The following is a 23,266-nucleotide window of genomic DNA, read 5'->3' as shown; positions in this document are numbered from 1 at the left end:
CGTATTTCCAGAAACCAATGTGGTTTTATTTATTTACTACCAAATACAGGTAATAGGCAAAGTTTGAGGCAAAACTTTTTTTGCGATGCGAAATGCCCTCCTAATGATATCAATGCAATGTGATGTTAGCCCTGTTCAAACAGTCGTGATAGTTGATGATAGTTTTAACTTTGGTTCACTATCATTTATTATCATGTTTGCATTAAAACGTTTCATAATAGTTGATGATTGTTGTCAAAATCATGCAAAGAGATCGCGTCAGTAATTGTAAAAAATATGGTACGCACCGAGGTCAGCAATATCGATGGCATTGGCAATTTTAGTAAAGAAGTTGCATATTGAAGATACTGAAGCCTATCAGAAGATGATGACAATGAAGTACAAAACATTCTGGTAAATTTGGTGGCTATTTTAGTCATTTTATCATTTGCCATTTAGGTTTCCACAATATTGCTACACTTTACCCCTATCAGTTCGAACCAGTCATTTTCGTAATGGCGGGAATATAGAAATTGTTTACTTTCGGTAGTTATTTGTCGATTAAAGGATCATCTTTTATTTTGTTCTCTCCAGAGTCATCGGGACTATGTGTATAAAACGCGCATCCAGAGGATCAGAGTTCTGCTGGTGAGTTATTTCGCTTTGGTTTTGTACTTTTTTTTTTCGAGAAATATAAAATATTAGGTGGTTAAGTGTGCTACCAGTGTAACATGTAGTGACAAGCTGTCACTTTTTTGTTTTTGCTTCCGTGTTTGTTTGTTTGTTTGTCTTTTCTCAAAAATACAGAACATTATGTCTAGCTTGCCCAACTTGTTTTACGATTTGAGAAAGTGTAGTTTGTAATGTCTGAAGTTTGTTTCACTCGTCTTTTTTTCGGATTCGTTTTGTGATTCCACGCTAAACACATTTAGAGCATATTCGACGCAGGTGAAAAAAGGTGAAATTGTTTAAGAAGTGTGAAGGAGCATCTACCCGGTCTCCTTTGCCGTTTTTTGTCACGTCCCGCAACGCCATCTCTTGGAGGGGAAAGAGGACGTTGCGTTACGATATCAAACGACGGCTGCGACCTACATTAGCACCCAGCTTCCCTAGTTGAATCACAGAGGGGGTTTTTAGTTGGTTTGACCGAATATTTCATACGGACCGAAATCTCATCGTCGTGTTTGCTTTGTTTTGTTTACTTTTTACCTAATTTTTGTCTGTTTGTTTATTGATTTTTCTTGTTTTGTTAAAAGTCGCCCTTGGGCCCATGCATTCCGGCTACCACGCATGTCTCACCAGGCGATCAACCGCTGGTTCCTTGCTGTCACGCTCTTTCAAAATCTCTCTCTCGTCAAATATCGCGGTGTGCCAGAGAAGCCAAAAAAAAAAGTTGTGTTTCCCTTGAAGATGCAAACCATAGATTCGCTACACCGACCTGATCCAGATAATATTTTTTTCAAATCAGTTCACCCAGTAATAAAATCAGAAATGCCTGTTGAGGTAACAATTCGAAGGGTTATTAGCCTTGCTCGCCTCAATCTTCTATTCCAAAACTTTCAACCCTGTTGTAGTCTTGTATGAGAGGTTCACATCTGTCTATAGTGTCATATATAGGAAGGAGTTTATAACGGCGTGAAAATGCACCTGCTACTACTGTCGTATTACAATTCTTAATATTTTTTTTGTCCCTCGACAAAAAAGGGTGAACCCTCTCGTCCCTTGTCCGATTAGCCCTTTAACTCCTATAAGTGACCAAGACAGAACTTCTCCTTACAATATCAACACAGAATCAAGCAGACAAGTTGGGAGAATAAAGAAGAAAACTAAATTAGGGGAGTACAAGTTGATCCAATACCAAATTTTCCAAATTGAAATCATGAGCATTTTATGACAGACCGTAGGGAGAATTACTAATGAGATCTTGGGAGTTATTGGGTTAAACCCCCTTCCCACTTGTACTCCTGATCGAAGTTCTAAGGTGATTGATCGATATTTTTACGATGTTCTTTTTAACTGGCTGTAAAAGGACTCTTAGTTCGGCCAAAGAACTCTCAGCTGTGGCACGTTGTATGAATGATTAAATTACAGAAGAGTCCTGTAAGTTGTCTGAAAATGTTAAACGGAATAAAGTTGAAGTCGCTATTTCTAGTACTGAATATTTCGTACTCTCTTTTGTCTCTAATCGTTTCTGTTCAGTCATTCTATTTGTGTGGTGTGCCCTGAAATTCGCAGCTCTTAAATATCTTCCCACATCCAGTCTTAGGCTTGAACCCTCGACCTCCTGAAAGGTAGTTCGGCGACATACAACCCAATGAGGCGGCAGTTTAACGACACACCACACCAGCGGAAAAAAATTTGGAAGTTTATATCATTGTACGATACTCTGGATTAATGAAAATGAAAAACTAAGAAATGTTATGTGACGCCTATTCTCAACTTGGCGTTCTAATAGCGAAATAGCATAGCCCCAAATCGGATCATGTATCACGAAATAAGCAAATGATTTTCTGTTTCGGGTGAGATGAGCTGGTATTCAGCTTCTTTAAAACTGCTGGTGTTACCAAGTGCACCGTTTTGTTACACACGTGTGGGGCAAGTCACATTTTTACAGGAGTTAAGGTGAGGACAGAATAAGTTAATAGCGACCCAATGCAATGAATGAGATAAACGGGTATTGACTAAAGATACAAATATAAATAATTTGAAACATGAGTCTAAAGAATGAAAGAAATATCGATCTTACTTACTCATCACGAACGTGGGAGAAAGAATGAATTCACTCGAGGATTTTACGATCTGAAAGTTTGACCTCAGAGCCTTACAGCTCTTGTTAATGAGCCAGGACATACGCTCTGTTTACATACGCACAATGCTAAGATCTGAAATGTGGTTAAGTGTCATGTTTGAAAATAGATAAAGAAAGAAAGTGAATTTTGAGCTCCATTGTCGAATGAAAAATATTCAAAAATCTAAATCTGCAGGTCTAGACATAAATTCCTCCGAACAGGCTATATTTTTTTCTCTTTTACACACACGTGAAAATAATCAAAATCGTTCTTTCTCCGACGACCGAGAAAAAAAATTAAGCCCCTCTCTTTATCAGTCTAAACTACAAAATTATTTCTCAATGCTGACATATAGATTATCATCATGAAGAGATCTTAAGGTAGTTTATTTACATACCCATGAAGAATCTATGAAACTAAACATTACCACGAGTTTATCAACTGATATTCTATTGATATTACTGATTCCAATATCATGTGTGCCGTTTGTCTCACATGCACCTCAGTAAATAGCCTCAGTTAATGAATTCGAACGCGTCAGAAAATGCTGGGCTCAGAGAGAGAGAGCTAGGAAAAACTGATTAAAAACATTTAATTCATAAAATTCCTGTAATATGCACTGAGGTTTTTCTATGCACAGAGATGCATGGAATTTCCAAGTAGAGAATACTTGTATAACTTCAGCAGATGTTTCTCTAGGAAGAGTACATATGGTATTCTGAGTTTAATGTAATCAAAACGCGAAACGATTTGACTCTCTTCTTCGTTAGTTACGACGAGAAGTCGAGTATCCGTCCTGGAAAAGAGCTTTATTGGAATTTAATGCGGCATTCTTAAGGTGAGGAAAGCCAATGAAGTAATAAATAGCATATTGTAATCGAGAGAAGTGGAAAATTCTGAAAAAAATATACAGACTACTGTATTACTCCGATTATAAACCATGATATGCAACTTGTTCTCACAAAGTAGATTGCAATGCAATATTCAGCCAAAAAAAATTATAATCGTTCAGAACAGAAAAATGTATCTCATAAAAGGAAGTATCTTGATGTAAACAAAATACTTCCTTCATGTGAGAGGCAGTTAGTGATGGGTGTCCTTTTAATCTTGTTGGGACTCAACTGCGTGTGAAATCAAATGCAAATCAGGATCTGTTTCTTGGAAGGAAGGAACACATTTCATTGTTTGAAAAATAATCGTATTGGGATGAGATCTATATAGCACCATCATATTTGACTACAGATTTTTTTCACTTTTGACTGCAAACATCCTAAGTGCAGAATTGGCGGGAAGAAGGTATAAGTTCACAGTTCTTATTTTTAGTAACTTTACGAAGTTGTCACGGCAAAAGCGGAAAATGAAAATTGGAGAAAATCGTAACGCTTTTTTCAAGGAAAGTTGATAAAAAACATTTGTCATATAAACTGCAGTGATTTATATCGCCAATCAGCTGCTTACACGTCACTCGTCTTTCGCGCCACTTTGTCAGGGGGATGAAGGAATATCAAATTCTCATTTTTTAGTATAGTCCACTTTTTTTGCAAGTAAAGGACTACAGTGTTTGTCTAATAAACAAAATAATTCATGGTTTCTTGTAAATATGGAGCTACCCTTCTCGTTATGACCTCGATATCAAACCAGTAAGATTCGTGGTGATCACTCGAAGAAAAATGATATTGGTACGATATGTAACTCACGGTTTGAAATCATTCTTTTTGATCCAGTAATGGCAGAGAGTGTCCTGCTCTGAGGAGAAAAAGGAATTGCGAGTGTTTTCCACTGAGAGGGAAATAGCTGAATTTTAATCACGGAATGAAATAATCGTCACGCAGAAACATTTAAACAAATAGTAATAAAAAATAAAAACAAACAAACAACTTTCTTGAAATAGAAAAGGAACTTTTACTCACGACACTGGGCATGAAAAGAGACTAGTAAATGTTTTAAACGAGTGAATATAGAATATTTCATGTTTTCATCGATATTGTTGTAAAACAAAACATTGTTCTTGGTATTTTCAGGGATTTAGAAATAACAAAAAGCATCGTTTGGAGAATAGGGAGCTTCAGAGGAAGACAGTTTAACAGGTACGATTCAATTTTTTAAATTCCAGTTTATGACAGCTGTTTAGAGCTCATGTTTCTCAAAATGAAAGCGCGTAATCTAATGTTCCTTGCGCCTGGAAACAATTAGGTTTAATTTCAATCGAGTTTTCTTGATTTACTGCTGTCAGATATGAAATATTTCACTTACATCACGTTAAAAAATTCCATTGATTTCTCTCATATGATTAATAATGGTAATAGGATTGAGTGGAGTCCTATTCGGTCTGTAATCTCACAAAATCGGACGACTGCGATGCGAGAGTCAGATTTGTCAATCACGAGTATGATCTTGGGAGTTAAAAAGTTAACAGTGTGTGATCGCACGTGATGAGAGCGTGACAGAGCTGGATGACCTGTTGTACTTATAGCTCTTGTCAATGTCGAAACCAGCCAATATTTCTCGAAAACGAAACGAAGTAAAATAAAACAAAACAAAGCAAACAAACAAAAATGCAATGCATTTCCATGAAAAAGATCTTTAGATCGCGGCAGCAATTTTTATGTCGCAAAATTCGCTATTTATTGTAACTGTGATAGTATTATAGATTCGCATGGAACAAAAAAATTACATCTATACTGCACGTGTCATTTACATGTACGTCTTCACATGTTAAGATATCAACGTCATGATAATCGGATTTATAAACATTACGGTAATACTTTCCGAAACTGCTTTTATCTACGAACGTTTCTAAGATTGAATTCAACTTTAAATAAAGAGAAGTATTTCTTGTAACAAGATTTTGTCAAATTTTAATGTCCGAATTAGAGGTAGCTTTTCGGCGAGGTGAGTTTCAGTGCGGTAGATTTCTCCCGCGCTGTTCGGTGCTTTTAAAATGTGTTTCAAAATTATATATGTTTCAAGTTTAATCTCGATATCTATATATATGATAAATAGGATGATACATATTCACTGCTTGATAAAAATTTATCTATGATCTTCTCGAGTTTTAATATTTCATCGAAAGAGTGAGCGATATCATCAACACTCGGTGGTAAATTTCGCATCTTTGTGCGGGTATGTAAAACCCCTATAGATATGTGCATTACTGACTAAGCATGAGATAGAGATGGCCAAGTTTCTTTTCTGCATTCTTAAGGACCTTGAAGCTAAACCCTAAGCAATAAGAAATTGTTACATGGAAAAAAAAAAGAATTACATGCAACACAAGATGCTCCTCGAGCTGTTCTTTGTTTTGACTAAAGACGTATCTTTGACTCGGAAAAATCTGACTGTTCACTCATGTGACAAAAATTAATGGTCTATGTCGGTGTACGGGTTATTTAATCGGCTTCAATCATTTGGTTTTTTTTTGTGGAATGTTAGCGGGAATTAAGAAACAACACATTTCGCACTCTTGGGTCGAGAAATTGGAGTATCGTGATAAAAAGCTAACAAAAGTGAAATTTTAAGGATAGAACCACAATGACAACCAATTCTTTATTACGTATGAAAGCGGAACCTCGCCGACGTCGCTATTAATTATTTTAGTTCTTAGAAGTCCTGCGAACATTATTCGACCTCCTCCGCAAAACTTGTAGACATTCATAGGAACTAAATATTTGTCTTCAACTATTCAAACTACATATCCACAAGGTAGTTACTCATACGAATTATTGAACATATACGAAAACGAAACCTCGCCAACGTCACGGTTAATTATTTTGGATTCTTGAAAGCTTGTGAGCATCATTCGACTTCCTCTTCGAAAATTGGCACAATAAAAACATTGACCTTGACTGGAAGTAAATTTTTTTGGTCTTGAGCAATTCAATTTACGCATCCTCTAGGTGGTTAGTCGTGTTATTTCTAACCGATTTTCGGTCAGAAATCGGTTTTAGTAGATATGCTTTTCGCGCAAAGGTATAAATTGGCATTTATGTTTGCGTGCTTACATCGTACGCTGCGAGGTGAATGACGGCTCAGTGAAAGCTAATAATGGTGCAGAATCTTAATCTGAAGGACGATAAAAATTTCCCGAATATCCCCTTCAAAATCGTACAGGAACAGACTATTTATTACTTACTTTCCCCGACATAATTTTTTATGGGCCAGCTACTTTCAGTTTTTCATATTTTATAAGCACCTTCAAAAGAAAATTTATGGAATTTTCTGTAGCTTTGTGCAAATTTTTACAGATGCGCTTTATGAAATAACTTAGACCTTTGGTGGATAGGTGTGTCTGAGTGATGGTGTGTGAACGTGGTTCTTTGCGTAATAGGCCGAGGGGGAAGGGTGTTGGTAGAATTCGTGAAGGTTACGCAAAACCTCGCTTGTGTTTGCCTTAATGATTCAGTAGTGAGTACTTGGACCCTTGACAGTTAATGCCAACTTTATACTTAAAACGAACTTTTAGGTTAAAAGGGCCAAGTGGTTCGCAAAAAAAAAAAAGACTTTAATGATGATAATAATAATGATAAAAAATTAAAAAAAAAGTTATCCATGCATTATGTTTAAGTAAAATATACTAACTGTAAGGAGTCTTAGGTGTCTTTAGTTATCACCAGTTAGAGTTTATCGGTTCAAATATTGGTCGAAAGGCTTTCCTTCTACGTCCAGTTAAGTCAACACAGCGGAACGTGACTCGAGCTGTCACGCTACCACGATAGCGTGACAGAGGAAACTTTGGGACTTTTATTTTTTTCTCGACGTTCTCTTTAGATTACTTTCATTTCAGTCTCCTTCTTTGATTTTTAACCATGATTTCTAGCGCATTAAAATCGACTCCATTTAATTTCCAGCTATGGCAGAAAGTAATTTTCCAACAACGGGGGAAGAACTGGACTTGAACATTGAGCCTCCAGTCACAGGTGAGAGAAGAAGACCGTTATATGATAGTTTTGAAGTAGTTGTTAGGCCTTTTGGTCGAATAGTTAAGTACATCTTTAATCATGTGCACTTATTTTTGAAACATTTACACTTAAAGGTTTTACGGAATCTAATAACTAGGTTGGTATTCTGGGTGACGAGGATACTGCGCATGTTGGAATTGCTCATAGTTGTGATCACTGAAAAGATCGATATATTTTCCGCTTGGTAATTTCAGCGACAAAGAAAAGCCAGTTTACGTCAAGTGATTCAAAACTGGAGATATACGATGACACCTCAAGAGGTGAGACAACAAGGGGAAATAATTTTTTTAAGGCGACCACGTGTAGTTTTTGAAATAGTTATATAAAAAATTTCTACCGCTCTGGGAATAGCTTGCTGAGAGTCAATAAGCTTTATCTTTGAAAGTAGAGCACTCATGGTCGAACATGAACCAGGGTGATTTGGTCACCACGAAAATGTTAATTGCAAGGGACGTGAAAACCAAAACTTTTTACCTAATTTAATTGTTCTGCCTAATATTCTAATCATTGTTGAAACACACATTTCCGTTACATTTTTGTACATTTAATCATGTTTTCTATATTCTTGACAAGTTTTGAGATTGATAAGAATAGTAAAGGTCTGCTTCGTCATCTAGAAATTGCTAAAGAAGTGAGAAACCAGGCCGGAGAGGGAAGACGTTATGGCAATCTCGGCAACGCTTATCATGGTCTAGGACAACTCAAAGCAGCAATCGAGTACCACCAACGTCATCTAGAAATTGCTAAAGAAGTGGGAGACAAGACCGGAGCAGGAATCAGTTATGGCAATCTCGGTAACGCATATCAAAGTCTAGGAAAATTAAAAACAGCAATCGAGTACCACAAACGTCATCTTGAATTTGCTAAAGAAGTGGGAGACAAGGCCAGGGAGAGAAGAAGTTATGGCAATCTCGGCAACGCTTTTCAAGGTCTAGGACAGTTCAAAACAGCAATCGAGTACCACAACCGTTGTCTAAGAATTGCTAAAGAAGTGGGGGACAAGGCCGGAGAGGGACAAAGTTATGGCAATCTCGGCAAGGCTTATCAAGGTCTACGGCAGTTCAGAACAGCAATTGAGCACCACCAATGTCATCTAGAAATTGCTAAAGAAATGAAAGACAAGGCCGGAGAAGGAAAAAGTTATGGCAATCTCAGCAACGCTTATCAAGGTCTACGACAATTCAAAACAGCAATCAAGTACCATCAACATTCTCTGGAAATTGCTAAGAAACAAGTAGACAAGGCTGGAGAGGGACGAAGTTATGGCAGTCTCGGCAACGCCTATCATGGTCTAGGACAGTTCCAAATAGCAATCGAGTACCACAACCGTTATTTAGGAATTGCTAAAGAAGTTGGAGACAAGGCCGGAGAGGGACGAAGTTATGGTAATCTCGGCAACGCCTATCATGGTCTAGGACAGTTCAAAACAGCAATCGAGTACCAGGAACGTCATCTAGAGATTGCTAAAGAAGTGGGAGATAAGGCCGGAGAGGGACAAAGTTATGGCAATCTTGGCAACGCCCATCAAGGTCTAAGACAGCTCAAAACAGCAATCGAGTACCATCAGCATTCTCTGGAAATTGCTAAGAAAGAGAGAGACAAAGCTGGAGAGGGACGAAGTTATGGCAATCTCGGCAACGCCTATCATGGTCTAGGACAGTTCAAAACAGCAATCAAGTACCAGAAACATTATCTAGAAATTGCTAAAGAGGTGGGAGACAAGGCTGGAGAGGGACAAAGTTATGGCAATCTCGGCAATGCTTATCGAGGTCTAGGACAGTTCGAAACAGCAATCGAGTACCACAACCGTCATCTTGAAATTGCGAAAGAAGTGGGAGACAAGGCTGGAAAGAGACAAATTTATTTCAATCTCGGCAACGCTTATCAAGGTCTAGGACAGTTTGAAACAGCAATCGAGTACCATCAACGTCATCTTGAAATTGCTAAAGAAATGGGAGACAACGCCGGAGAGGGAATCAGTTATGGCAATCTCGGCAACGCCTATCATGGTCTAGGACAGTTCAAAACGGCAATCGAGTACCAGCAACGTCATTTAGAGATTGCCAAAGAACTGGAAGACAAAGCCGGACAGGGAATCAGTTATGGCAATCTTGGCAACGCTTATCATGGTCTAGGAGAGTTCAAAACAGCAATCGAGTACCACAACCGTTATCTAGAAATTGCTAAAGAGGTGGGAGACAAGGCCGGAGAGGGAAGAAGCTATGGCAATCTCGGCAACGCTTATCAAGGTCTAGGAGAGTTTGAAACAGCAATTGAGTACCACAACCGTTATCTAGAAATTGCTAAAGACGTGGGGGACAAAGTCGGAGAGGGAAAAAGTTATGGCAATCTCGGCAACGCTTATCAAGGTCTGGGACTGTTCAAAACAGCCATCAAGTGCCATCAGCAGTCTCTGGAAATTGCCAAAAAAGAGGGAGACAAGTCTGGAGAGGGACGAAGTTATGGCAATCTCGGCAACGCCTATCATGGTCTAGGACAGTTCAAAACGGCAATCGAGTACCAGCAACGTCATTTAGAGATTGCCAAAGAACTGGAAGACAAAGCCGGACAGGGAATCAGTTATGGCAATCTTGGCAACGCTTATCATGGTCTAGGAGAGTTCAAAACAGCAATCGAGTACCACAACCGTTATCTAGAAATTGCTAAAGAGGTGGGAGACAAGGTCGGAGAGGGAAAAAGCTATGGCAATCTCGGCAACGCTTATCAAGGTCTAGGAGAGTTTGAAACAGCAATCGAGTACCACAACCGTTATCTAGAAATTGCTAAAGACGTGGGAGACAAAGTCGGAGAGGGAAAAAGTTATGGCAATCTCGGCAACGCTTATCAAGGACTAGGACTGTTCAAAACAGCCATCAAGTGCCATCAGCATTCTCTAGAAATTGCTAAGAAAGAGAGAGACAAGGCTGGAGAGGGACGAAGTTATGGCAATTTAGGCAACGCCTATCAAGGTCTAGGACAGTTCAAAACAGCAATCGAGTACCAGCAACGTCATTTAGAGATTGCCAAAGAACTGGAAGACAAGGCCGGACAGGGAATCAGTTATTGCAATCTTGGCAATGCTTATCATGGTCTAGGAGAGTTTGAAACAGCAATCGAGTACCACAACCGTTATCTAGAAATTGCTAAAGAGGTGGGAGACAAGGTTGGAGAGGGAAAAAGCTATGGCAATCTCGGCAACGCTTATCAAGGTCTAGGACAGTTCAAAACGGCAATCGAGTACCAGGAACGTCATCTAGAAATTGCTAAAGAAGTAGGAGACAAGGCTGGAGAGGGACGAAGTTATGGCAATCTCGGCAACGCTTATCAAGGACTAGGACTGTTCAAAACAGCCATCAAGTGCCATCAGCATTCTCTAGAAATTGCTAAGAAAGAGAGAGACAAGGCTGGAGAGGGAAGAAGTTATGGCAATCTCGGCAACGCCTATCAAGGTCTAGGACAGTTCAAAACAGCAATCGAGTACCAGCAACGTCATTTAGAGATTGCTAAAGAACTGGAAGACAAGGCCGGACAGGGAATCAGTTATGGCAATCTTGGCAATGCTTATCATGGTCTAGGAGAGTTTGAAACAGCAATCGAGTACCACAACCGTTATCTAGAAATTGCTAAAGAGGTGGGAGACAAGGTCGGAGAGGGAAAAAGCTATGGCAATATCGGCAACGCTTATCAAGGTCTAGGACAGTTCAAAACGGCAATCGAGTACCAGGAACGTCATCTAGAAATTGCTAAAGAAGTAGGAGACAAGGCTGGAGAGGGACAAAGTTATGGCAATCTCGGCAATGCTTATCAAGGTCTAGGACAGTTCGAAACAGCAATCGAGTACCATCAACGTCATCTGGAAATTGCTAAAGATGTGGGAGACAATGCTGGAGAGGGAATCAGTTATGGCAATCTTGGCAACGCTTATCAATGTCTAGGAGAGTTCAAAACAGCAATCGAGTATCACAACCGTTATCTAGAAATTGCAAAAGAAGTGGGAGACAAGGCCGGAGTGGGAAGAAGCTATGGCAATCTCGGCAACGCTTATCAAGGTCTAGGACAGTTCAAAATAGCAATCGAGTACCAGGAACGTCATCTAGAAATTGCTAAAGATGTGGGAGACAAGGCCGGAGAGGGAATCAGCTATGGCAATCTCGGCATCGCTTATCAAGGTCTAGGGAAGTTTAAAACAGCAATCGAGTATCAGCAACGTCATCTAGAAATTGTGAAAGAAGTGGGAGACAAGGCTGGAGAGGGAATCAGTTATTGCCATCTCGGCAGAATTCTTCTCGGTCAAGGAGAGTTTAAAAGGGCAATTGAGTCGTACCAACGTCACCTAGAAATATCCAAAGAAGTAGGAGACAAGGCTGGAGAGGCATGCTCACTCGGTTCCCTCGGTATAAGTTTCGAGTGCCAAGGAGATCCCATGAGGGCCTTTACCTACTATTACTCGAGTGTAGAGGTGTATGATGATATCAGGGCCGGTCTTCAATTTCAAGATACGTGGAAGATTTGCTATCGTAATCAGCACCAAAGTGCATACAAAGGTTTGTGGCGTATAAGCCTCATTCAAGGTAAAGTTGTGAACGCTCTTCTTGCCGCAGAAAAAGGACGTGCTCAAGCTCTGAGAGATCTCATGGACGCAAGATATCAGCCTGAAGATACTTCCAGGAGGAGCGGTTCGTACCTTTCCCTGAGTTCTGTTCCATCAAGCACAGTTTTCATAGCTATCAGTGGACCGTGCGTTTACTTCTGGGTTTGCCTCAGTGAAGATAATATCCAAATGAGAAAGATTCACGTGAACAATTATAAGTGTGAGGAAGAATTGGAATCTTTCATCCAGCTACTGAACAAAACTGCCCTTATAGAGAATTTTAGGGGAGATGCTGTCACACGCGGAAATCCTTCAGCTGATTCGCCAAAAGAGGATCAAGTGACCAAAGATATGATCCGAGATGATGTGAGGTACTCACAATCAAGTGCTCTGCAGAAGCTTCGTGACATCATCGTTAGTCCTATCGCTGATCTGATCGAAGGCAACGAGCTAACTGTCGTTCCAGAGGGGCCATTTTGCCTTGTACCTTATGCCGCATTGGAGGACTCGAGGTCATCGTGTCTAAATGATTCTTTCACAATTCGTGTGCTTCCGTCCTTGACGACCTTACAACAAATACATGATTGCCCAGCTGACTTCCACGCGAAGAGTGGTGCATTGCTGGTTGGCGACCCATGTTTCAGAGATATCATCTACCAGGGAAGACGTTTAGTGCAACTTCCGGGAGCAAGAAAAGAAGTGGAGATGATTGGACGCATCCTCAATCATTCCCCTCTCACTGGAGAAAAGGCTACAAAAGATGAGGTGTTAAAACGAATGTCATCAGTGGCGTTAGTGCACATTGCAGCGCACGGTAAAATGGAAACTGGGGAAGTTATCTTGGCACCAAACACTACAAGGAAGAACTCTCAGCCAGAAGAAAAAGACTATCTACTGACGATGGAAGATGTCCTAGAAGCTGGGCTGCGGGCTCGACTGGTTGTACTGAGTTGTCCTCACAGTGCTCGTGGGGAGGTCATGGCCGAGGGTGTGGTCGGCATCGCACGAGCATTTTTGGGTGCCGGTGCCAGATCTGTTGTGGCAACCTTATGGGCAATTGATGACGAGGGAACCCTGGAGTTCATGAGTTTCTTCTACGATGCACTTGCTAAGGGCAAGAAGGCAAGCGAAGCTCTCCAGCAGGCCATGAAGTGTATGAGAGAAATCGAAAAGTACGAGGAGGTGAAGTACTGGGCACCATTTGTACTCATTGGTGATGACGTCAACCTGGATTTCAAGGAAATTCAGACTCTGAACCATGTAATTACTCTGTTTATAACATTTTTTCAATACCAAGTGACATAAATCAAAATTATAGTTGTTGTATGTTGTTTTTCTTTCAATGGAGTTAGGAATTTTTGGTTGCTCGAGCAAATTGAGATGAAATGCAGTCGCTGCAACATTTACGATGATAACCATGATAAGAATGAAAAAAAGATAAGATTTTCTCTATAACTATCCAGTTTTCCGGTGTATTGTTTAATTTTGCATAGCCAAGGAAAACACTCGATGGCAACTCAACGATCCTTCCTAAATTTTACTCTTACTTTTCAGCTGAGGCAGTGAGCATTGCAACTATATCAGAACAAGGACCAAACCCGAGGAAGTTAACGATGATATTTGGATCAGAAAGCAGTAAGCTACTGATGAAAACTTTGTCAAGAGTCTTCTTTTTAAAGCAGGGAGAGTCAACAGAGAGTCAAAACTTGACTTGTCACCCGTCTGAACTGTTCTTACGAGCTTGAAGGATTTTGGATACTCTAAAGGAAAAGAACTTTCAAATGTTTTGATCCTTAATATCTTACTCAAACTGATTTTCGTGTAATTTTTCTTTTAATGAGATGTCTTGAAATTATCATGACCAGCAATATAGAAAGTTATATTTTTAATCTAACATGGACGTTAATGTGGGCGTCACATTAACGTCAAAGTTGAGACTCTTTAAGGTGATTTCCAGAGATTTTTTTTACAGATTTTCTCTCGATCGGTTTTTGCCAGATGACTGATATAAAGCTATTACAACCATATCCATAGACCTTTGAGAATAATAGGTTGTCTGATTGCTCGAGTATGTTAGTTAGTTTTCTGTCATAAACTTTTTTGAGGATTTTTACTTGGGCATTGCTTATCAAAGCTCTTTTTTTTGTATCGGAAACATTGTTTTTCAGGACTTAAATAACAGATTTTTACCTTTATGGCCCGGATTTAATCTTTCTCTCACCAATATCTAGACTAAGTTTTCCTTTACGTTTGAATGCGATAAGTTATGCTCATTGTTCAAGCATCACGATGCATTTTAGATATACTGTTAAAATTAATAGCACAACAGCGAAACGAGGATTTAAAAAGGGTTATGTTTCCATCTATTGGCCGATTTCACAATTGTGCATTATACAAGGCATCGATAGAAGTTCAAACTGTGCGAGAAAGCTGAAGCCTAGTGATGTACTTAGTCACTCCTAATTAGTTGTTTACCTATTTCGTAAGTTCAATAAAGAAGCATTTGAATGTCAAAAATGAGGCAAGTCATTTGACATTTTGTTGGAAGGGAGGAGTAAGTCAATGACAAAATTAAGAGAATTTCTGGCGACGATCACTTTGAATAGCGCGCGCTTACGTGTTATTCGTTAACCTTTTCACTTCCAAGATCTTATAAGTAATTCTCCTTTCTGTCTCCCAGTCAATTCCTTTGGTGTTAGTTAGGACAATTCGGGTTTGGATCAACCTATAATCCCTAATTAAAACTTTTCTTTATTCTCCTCACTTGTCTTCTTGATATTGTCTTGATATTGTGAGGAGAAATTCTGTCTTGGTCACTCATGGAAGTTATGCCTGAACCCAAGGCTATCTGTGACAGAAGACTGAACTTTTCGTTAAACTCATGGACCGACTTATAATGAGGTGACATGCAAGATTTGGAATCTAAACAGTTTTTAGAAGGTGGCGCTTTAAAGGGTAAAAAGAAAAAAAACCGACAAAACACGACGTAGAAAAATAAGTGAACCAAGGATGAACCTGGAAGAGACATGTGTAAGGACAGCGCTGTCGCTTGGATTTTAAGCGATTTTAAATCACCTGCAGAACAGGCGTATCTCAGTTGCGTTTTGCAGTCGACCAGAGGCAAGCGCGCGAGGCAGTGCGAAGTGCGAGTCCTTTGCTTTTAAAAGGCAGTTAACCAGACCCGAAAAGTCAGGAAACTCTGAAAGTATGACCAGTATGACCAAACCCTGCTGTTAAAACAGCGGCTGTGTAAATAATTTCCGTAGGAATAGGGGTCCGAGGAAGCTTGGGTCCCATCCTCCTACGCACTTTATTGGCAAAAAGGAAGTAGAAAAATGCCTTAGCCCCGGTGTATGAGGCAGTTACAGTAGAAACAACCATAAAAAAAGAAAAAAATGAACTAGCCCCAAGGTTGCTTGGAAGTGACAATAATTTCATTCCCCAATCAGTGCTCCAAAATGCGCCAAATAGATTTAGAACGTGTTCCTAACCCACCATGTTACCAGTAGTCCCTCCTTCATTCCTAAATTGGTTTCTTCTGTCCTGGTAAATTATTTAGCGGTACATCTGTATTAATACATTTCAACACGACCTGAAGGAGTGAGTATAAAGTTTTAATTACCCCTCCCTAGCTGCGTCAAGATTGTGGGCGACTTTGTAGTCACCCTTGAAAGCTCGAGGGTTTATATCACATGACGAATTTTAAAGATATTGGAGCCAAAAGTAATAATTTCCCTAGTTTATGGCTAGACTAAGTTTTCTTCCCCGTTTTCTCAGACATTTTCGGCGTATCAAAAAATTTGACTTGATCTACCCACCGTAGAATAGCTTATATCGATGTCATTTAACCACTTATATTTTTGATGAAAAATTGAGTGCGAAGAGGTTACAAACAAAAAGGTTGTTTTATGAAATATAATCTGTTTAGTTCTTAAAGTCTACTTAAGTATCGTATGGTTTTGCTCACAATCATCGCTTCAGCTTCAAATGTTTGCATGCGGCTGGAGCCTTGCAAATTTGCGGACACGTTTTAATAAGAAAAAATGCCTGTGCGCAAGACATTTTTCCTCGAAATTTCGATGATACGACGCGTCATGTATTTGAGGTGAAAGTTTTTTGCGTGCGATGGCTGTGCGCTAACAGTATATTAGGTACATCGAAAAAGTACTGCAGCATGTGTTTACGTGTATCCAGCCAACACGCTGTGTTTATCGGAAATTGACTCTTAAACAGGATGCGAGATGTCACTCATTAGTCTATTGAATAGTGTCTTTTCTTAGCTGGAGGAGAAGCGAATTCTCAACGCGCGGGAAATTGGCGCACGGTCGACAAGAACTTATCCTCTCGCGCATACCCGTCGACTGTAGTGCTGGTTTGAATACGTAGTTTATCACCGCTGACCAACTTGATCTCTTTCACCCACTCTCCCATCCTCCAAGCTCTTTGCGATGCAACAAACGAACAGCAGGAGAAAAGCTTCTCAAACAAGATTATTAACCCTTTACCTCCCATGAGCGACCAAGAGAGAAATTCTCCTTACAATATCAATACAATAACAAGCAAGATATTGAGCATGAGAATAAACTAAAATATTAATTAAGGGATTATTAGTTGATCTGGTACCAAATTCTCCAAATTGACATTATGAGAAATGTATGAAAGATAGTAAAGAGAATTAATAATGAGATCTTGGGAGTTTAAGGGTTAAGGTCCTAAAAAAAAACCTGGGAATCAACGACATTATTTTTACCAATAAATCCAATGGAGAGAAAAAAAAAAGGACAACAAAATAAAAACAGAAAAAATAAAACAACAACGTGAGCGGCGCCATTAACAATTGGTTCATACGTCAGCGTGCGTTCATCGAGATATGAAGCACGCGGGAAGTTTGGAGAGCACGAAAGATGCGTAAGAGTTGCTCGAGGCGTAGCCGAGAGCAACTCTAGCTTCTTGAGTGCTCTCCAAACTTCCCAAGTGCTTCATATCTCGATGAACGCACAGTTGACGAATGAAACAATTTTTTTATAACATTATCAACCCGATGGAAAATCTTCTTCTCGAGGGATTTGTTTGCTGACGTCATGAACGTGCACAATAGGAATATGAAGCACGCTCGCGCAATTGAATTTGATTACGCAAATTTACTAGCTATGTTATAAAAAGATTTCTTTCATTCCTTTCGTTCGACTGTTCATAAGCTAGCATGTTCTGTTCCATGGGAACAAAAACAACAGAAGTAGAAGGCTAGGAACTTTATTTTTCTCCTCAAATGCAACAAACACCACTCACAAAACACAGCTTTCAAAAGCTTCTTCGCTTTAAGATCAGTGTTAATTTGCCATTCTTTTTTCTTATTCTTAAATTGATTTTGCGTTATTATAATAGGCTTTAAATAACATAAAAAGACAAAATATCATGTGCAATGACAATTTCAGTTTAACAGTCCAAGGTCACTGGATTCCACTGGTTCAGAATAGAGCAAGTTTCCTTTCATCATCGTTGCCTTAACGATGACTCGTATTCCAACACCGCCACTGCCTTTGAAGACATCGGGCCCACATAACTCAGAAGTACAGGAAGAAACAAGAGACCATGCTACGCGCCGATCAAAACAACGCCGAGATGCACGCGAAATTTGAATACCTAAGCGGAAAAAGGTTAAAGTTACGGCTAAAATTTATTTTACATTGATACTCAGTTACGCCTTTATTAAAGGCGTGCGCTCAGAAACGGCCGTGTGATCTGACGAAGTCGCTGTGGGAGGAATTTTTCGGGGAGCTGGGCCAACGTAACTTAGCGAAACTGGAAGGAGTAACAGCCCGTGAAGAGCACCCAGTATTACAATGCCAACATACATACGGAAGTAGAAAACCTGAAAAAATACTAAATAAAAAGGAGAATTGATTCAATTCAATTCAACATTAAAATGTACCATTCACGATTGAGGCATCTCGCGGTCACATCGAGGCAATGCACAGATAAGAAACTCAGTCTGGTTACCAACCCACTGGGTTACTAACTAATTATTTCAGCTTCACCATGTACTCTTACAAAGTGGGTCTCATTAAGACTCTCGTTGATAGGGCCTACAAGATTAATAACACCTGGTTAGGGTTTCACGAGGACATTAACAAACTTATTGATATTCTAAAAATGAATCTTTTCCCTGCTCATTTAATCGAGAAGATTATAAACCGTTACATCATTGGGACCCAAGGCAATCATCATCCCCGGGGTTCTCTTCCTACCACTTCACCTAGGTTTTACTTTAAGCTACCCTAAATGGGCCACTTTTTTGCTATCAATCAAAAAAAAGATTCGCCATTTTATTAAGCGCTATTGCAATGACTTGGATATTAAACTAGTTTTATCTTCCTTCCAAATCGGCTTCTTGTCTGGTGTGGAAAACCCTGTCGCTGACGGGCTCCGTTCACGTGTGGTTTATAAGTTTGTATGTGCTGGCTGTAATGCGTGATACGTAGGTGAAACCTGCCGGCATTTTTCCACACGTGCTAGAGAGCACTTAGTCAGTGACAGGGCCTCTCGCATTTTCAAGCATCTGAAAGATTCTGCATTGTCGCGCTTTGTGTTCAGCAGATAACTTCCATGTTTTAGATCACACCTCTACCGGTTTTCAACTCAAGATAAAAGAGGCTACTCATATTCAAAGAGAACAACCATCCATGAATCAACAATTACACCATGTAAATCTGAAACTATCCTTTTAATTCTCACACTTTCATGCTTTACCTCTTTTATTGTTGTCACTATTTATCATAATTAGCATTGTTCTATGCACTACATAATTCAACTTCCAACGCTTTGAACATTAATTAACTGAAGATGACAGAAGTTTCTGTTGAAACATGTATTACAGACTTAAAAGCTTTGTTGCTTTCTTTAAATTCTTGACATGCTATAGTACAAAAAGATGAATATGAGCTCTGAGTGGCTACTCAAACGCTGAATATCCTTTGCCAGCCACTTCCCAGCAACTCGCGCTGGATTTGCCCCCGAACATATTGTAATCGTTGCAGGAATATTATTATCAACCACTAGCCAGCTCCACTTCGTTGAATAGTTGTTTTAAGTTGGATTCCATGAAGTACTTTCAAATGGATGAAGAAAAAAAAAATGGTCAAAAAGTGTTCCAAAACAAATAAGCCCACAATTTTTTCCTGAACATTGCTCTTATTAATCGTACCCCTGACAAATTACCTAATCGGAAAGTTATTTGAAACCTAGAATTAAAGAATATCACGAATGAAAGAATAAGGTACATGAGGTTTGGTTTGTTAATTTATTTTTAATAAAGCTTACATAATACTCCCGATTTTCAAAGGCTTTTTCCCTGGGTAGAATAGCGATCATATGTAGTTGCTGCTTTAAATGAATTCTTCAGGACAAATTTGTCTTCAGATTATTATTTTTTTTATGTTAATTTGTCTCCTTTTGTTTCGTATTTTCTCCAGCATGACGCAACATATGATTAAATTAAATGTAGAATGGGTTGCTTGAATTGAATCAAAAGAAGAAAAAATCTAGTGGTCACGAAAAAAAATGGATAGGCAAGTCAAATGTCTGTGATGACAACTTATCAAATGATCAAAGTGTAATAAAGGTGTGATGAAAGTCTCACCGGAGATCAGCCGAATGTCAGCTGTCGCAGCACTATGGTGGTGTGATCTGCTGTAATATTTCTGTTAGACTCTAAGAGCTCCATTCAAAGGGGTGCTCAGAATGTAGCCTGAAAAGAGAAGTATAGAACTCAACAATCCAAAGATCTCTATTTTTCTGTCAGCCCTTAGAGAATTAGTGGTGAAAATATACTGCAGCAGTAAATGTGTTTGCTGCTGCACTTTGGGATTACAGAGAGTAACCTTAGCTGTTCAAGGATTGTCTCCTGCTGAGTCAAAAATTTGGCAATGGGCACCCTTTTGCCCCTAGTGTGATTTACTGAAAATAAAAATACAAAATAAAAAAAAAACTCAAAGAAATAAATTAAAAGCACTGTTGGGACTGTGATACTCCCTAATCTCAAAATGTGCATTTGTTTGTTTCTATTTTTCATTTGTCATTTTCAAACCAAAACCAAGACCAAGCTGCTAAAACTTAGCAATATTAGATTAATTAATGCTCAATCAAAACTATAAATAGTGCTGTCCATAACTAATAAAAATATCACCATGTTCAAATTCCCAGCTTGTCTTCTCTAACAGCCAACTACATTGAATCATGGTGCAGCCTTTTGATTCCCAGAATCAGAGAGCTGACTGATCACTCAACTGACAACACTACAGTTTGTTCTTTAGTAGTACTGAGAATATGCTTAAGATTGTTTTAATGCTCAACCAAAAATCATTGTCAAGTTGTCTTTTCTAAGCCATGCCAAAATACTAGCTAATATTGAGAACCTCAAAGAGGGCAAGCAGTCCTTAATTCCATTGACCAGAATAACCTTTGAGATTCCAGAGAATGAACTACTGCCATATGAAAATTTGGGGGACTTTTTTTTCTCAGAAAAGAGATTTGGACAAGAAAAATAGCAAAAAAAAGAAGGGGTGGAAGAATTGAAATGGCAAATTAACTTGTCAACAACTGACATTGCAATAAACTAGGCTAACATTTATTTTAAATGTCATTTTCCACAGAATTCAGAAAATCTAAAATTCATCATGCTCATGAAAAAAGAAATTAAATTTTAGAAACAATACAGGGCCCAAGAGATATTTTTCAATCAGTAATAAATATAGATTATTCCATGAAAAGTGTGCACGAATGAGTTTAATTGCATTAAAAAAGAAAATAAATAAATGGGTGAGTGCAGTGAACTAATGAGTTTTTTTTTTAAATCAGTGCAACAAATGGATAATAATTGTTCAAGCACTTTCCTTGGTATGTTTTAATTTCATACATACTAAGTATTTTACTCACTGTCCAACAGAGACTGAAAGCTAACAACTGTGAAAATACATTGTTCATTCGATTAGAGCCAAAAATGATACTACCTAACAAATGAATGTAAATCCCTATTTGCATTAAAACAAATTCCATTTCTTAACAATTCTCATATAGAAAAGATTAAGATAATTTCTCAGAGATTGAAAGGTGAGAAGAAAAAGAAAGGCAATACTTTATGAATATTTTATCTACTGTTGACAAAGAAATTAAAATTAAATATAGATCAAATAAAAAAACCCTTGAAGGTCCATTGCAACAGTTTCCAATACATAAACATATATACAACAACTATTTTATTTCAATTACAAAAAAAGTTGCAGTACCCAGACATGGGAGGAAAGATAAAAATCTATGATAATACAAATAGGGATTTTAGGGTAACAGGTTTATTAATTTAGATCTTGTGAGTATAGTTGTCAGTTGGGTAACATCTCCTTGTAAGAGCATTTTCCTATTGCAACTTTTAATCAAATTTTTTCTTTTAATTTTCTCTCAAAGAAATAAAAAATGTTTCAACTGTGGAGAGAGAGGCCACTCTTACAAGGAGTGTGCCTCTCTCTACAGAAGAGGAGGAGGCAAGGGAGGAGGAAGAGGGGAGCATGGTGGCAGTGGCCAGGGCGGTGGACGTGGTGGCCATGCCCACCACGTCATCTTAAATTTTTATTTAAAACATCAAAATGAAATCAACTGTCTTTCATTCATTTCATAACTGTCATTGCAGCATATGAATTCACCTATAACTGCAAATAATAACTTCTTACCAAGCCTGAGGGCCGTAATGGAGAACTTTTTCTTGAGTTCCTTACAAAAACAACTGATGACCAATATTCCTCTGTAGAACAAGAGTAAGTAATGTTAGCAAGTGGTTTACTGTATTGCACTTGGACTAACCTTTTAAATTTTAGTAATTTGGTCCCTTTCAAAACAGAAATGCATGGGTTATGGTCGTTTTAGTGGAAACCACCATCTGCATGGAAAACTACCAAACAAGTAAGAACCAAATCAGTATTTACCTCAAGCCTACCTTGACATAGTGCAACCCAAAGTTGATTTTCCTAACTGTTCAAAAAATGGTATAGCCCCCAGTATGGAGGATATAACCAATTAAAAAACCCGATGTTTTTGCAGAATTGTGAGAGTATTAGAGCAAACAATTGATAACTAATTGAGTCAGTTATCCTAAGTCTTTCACCTAAAAGAACTAGCTTGGATAAATTTCAATAGGATTGAAAACCATAAATCATCATACACATGTTTAGTGATAATGCCTGTGGAGATTCCACCACATGGGCTGATTTATGCATCGGTGCCACTGACTCGTAGGGTAGCGTGTGTATTACATGTACTGCCCAACAGCTCCCCTCAAAACGGCTATCTCACAGTTTCCACAATAACTCTGTTCTTTATTGAATTGTTAGAAGCCCTCGATAGCGAAAACATGGAACGATTACTTTAAGACAGTTCCGAGGATGAACATACAAATAAGTATCAAAGGCAAATCATTTAAACGTGAATTTTTTCATCGTCATTAACAGTTTTTATCAATAAGCGTCAGTAACAAAAACAAACGAGAAGCGAGAGAGGCTAACTGACCAAAGCAACGAAGGAATAATTTTCATACGACTCCTGGCTGACCAAGCTGCGAACTACTTTGCACTTACCTCTTCTGAATGAGTTAAAATCGGTCGTAAAGACTTGCAAGAAAAAACTCCACCCTCCATCCCCAAGGCTAGCACATGATCTCCAATACAAAATAGACATTTTACGGTTAATAGAAGAAGAAATACAAAGCATACGCGTTTACATGCAAACTTTGAAGTAAAAATGAACTTCTGGCTAGATAATTGCACTGGCATTCTGGGAAAGCTGAACGCAAACTCTCATTGGAGCAATAAGGAGGTGTGACGGAGGTGTGTCCATAACCATGGTTACGAAAATGAACTCCTCCAACCTTCGCGGCGGAATACTACAGGAGGGAAGATAGTTAC

At 38.8% G+C, this 23,266-nt stretch overlaps 1 protein-coding gene and 1 long non-coding RNA gene across 2 annotated transcripts; one reads left to right on the top strand and one right to left on the bottom strand.

The window, feature by feature from the left end:
* The first annotated feature begins 2,533 nt into the window (after positions 1 to 2,533).
* Positions 2,534 to 14,800, top strand: LOC136280800 (tetratricopeptide repeat protein 28-like). The gene is made up of 9 exons (XM_066166500.1): positions 2,534 to 2,601; positions 3,539 to 3,606; positions 4,790 to 4,855; positions 7,616 to 7,684; positions 7,921 to 7,986; positions 8,344 to 9,111; positions 9,184 to 9,615; positions 9,685 to 13,577; positions 13,872 to 14,800. Exons 4-9 carry the CDS (start codon positions 7,618 to 7,620, stop codon positions 13,881 to 13,883), a joined length of 5,238 nt encoding a protein of 1,745 aa, XP_066022597.1. The 5' UTR covers positions 2,534 to 2,601; positions 3,539 to 3,606; positions 4,790 to 4,855; positions 7,616 to 7,617; the 3' UTR covers positions 13,884 to 14,800.
* A 4,228-nt stretch (positions 14,801 to 19,028) lies between these two features.
* LOC131797868 (uncharacterized) lies at positions 19,029 to 23,095 on the bottom strand. The gene is made up of 4 exons (XR_009341243.2): positions 22,940 to 23,095; positions 22,040 to 22,110; positions 19,957 to 20,064; positions 19,029 to 19,425 (listed from the first exon to the last, which is right to left on the bottom strand). It is a non-coding gene; the product is annotated as an uncharacterized lncRNA (long non-coding RNA).
* Between the last annotated feature and the right edge of the window lie 171 nt (positions 23,096 to 23,266).

Source organism: Pocillopora verrucosa, chromosome 5 (genome assembly GCF_036669915.1).
Source record: "Pocillopora verrucosa isolate sample1 chromosome 5, ASM3666991v2, whole genome shotgun sequence".
In the NCBI taxonomy this organism is placed as follows: Eukaryota; Metazoa; Cnidaria; class Anthozoa; order Scleractinia; family Pocilloporidae; genus Pocillopora; species Pocillopora verrucosa.
This window is presented reverse-complemented; position numbering and strand designations above follow the sequence as displayed.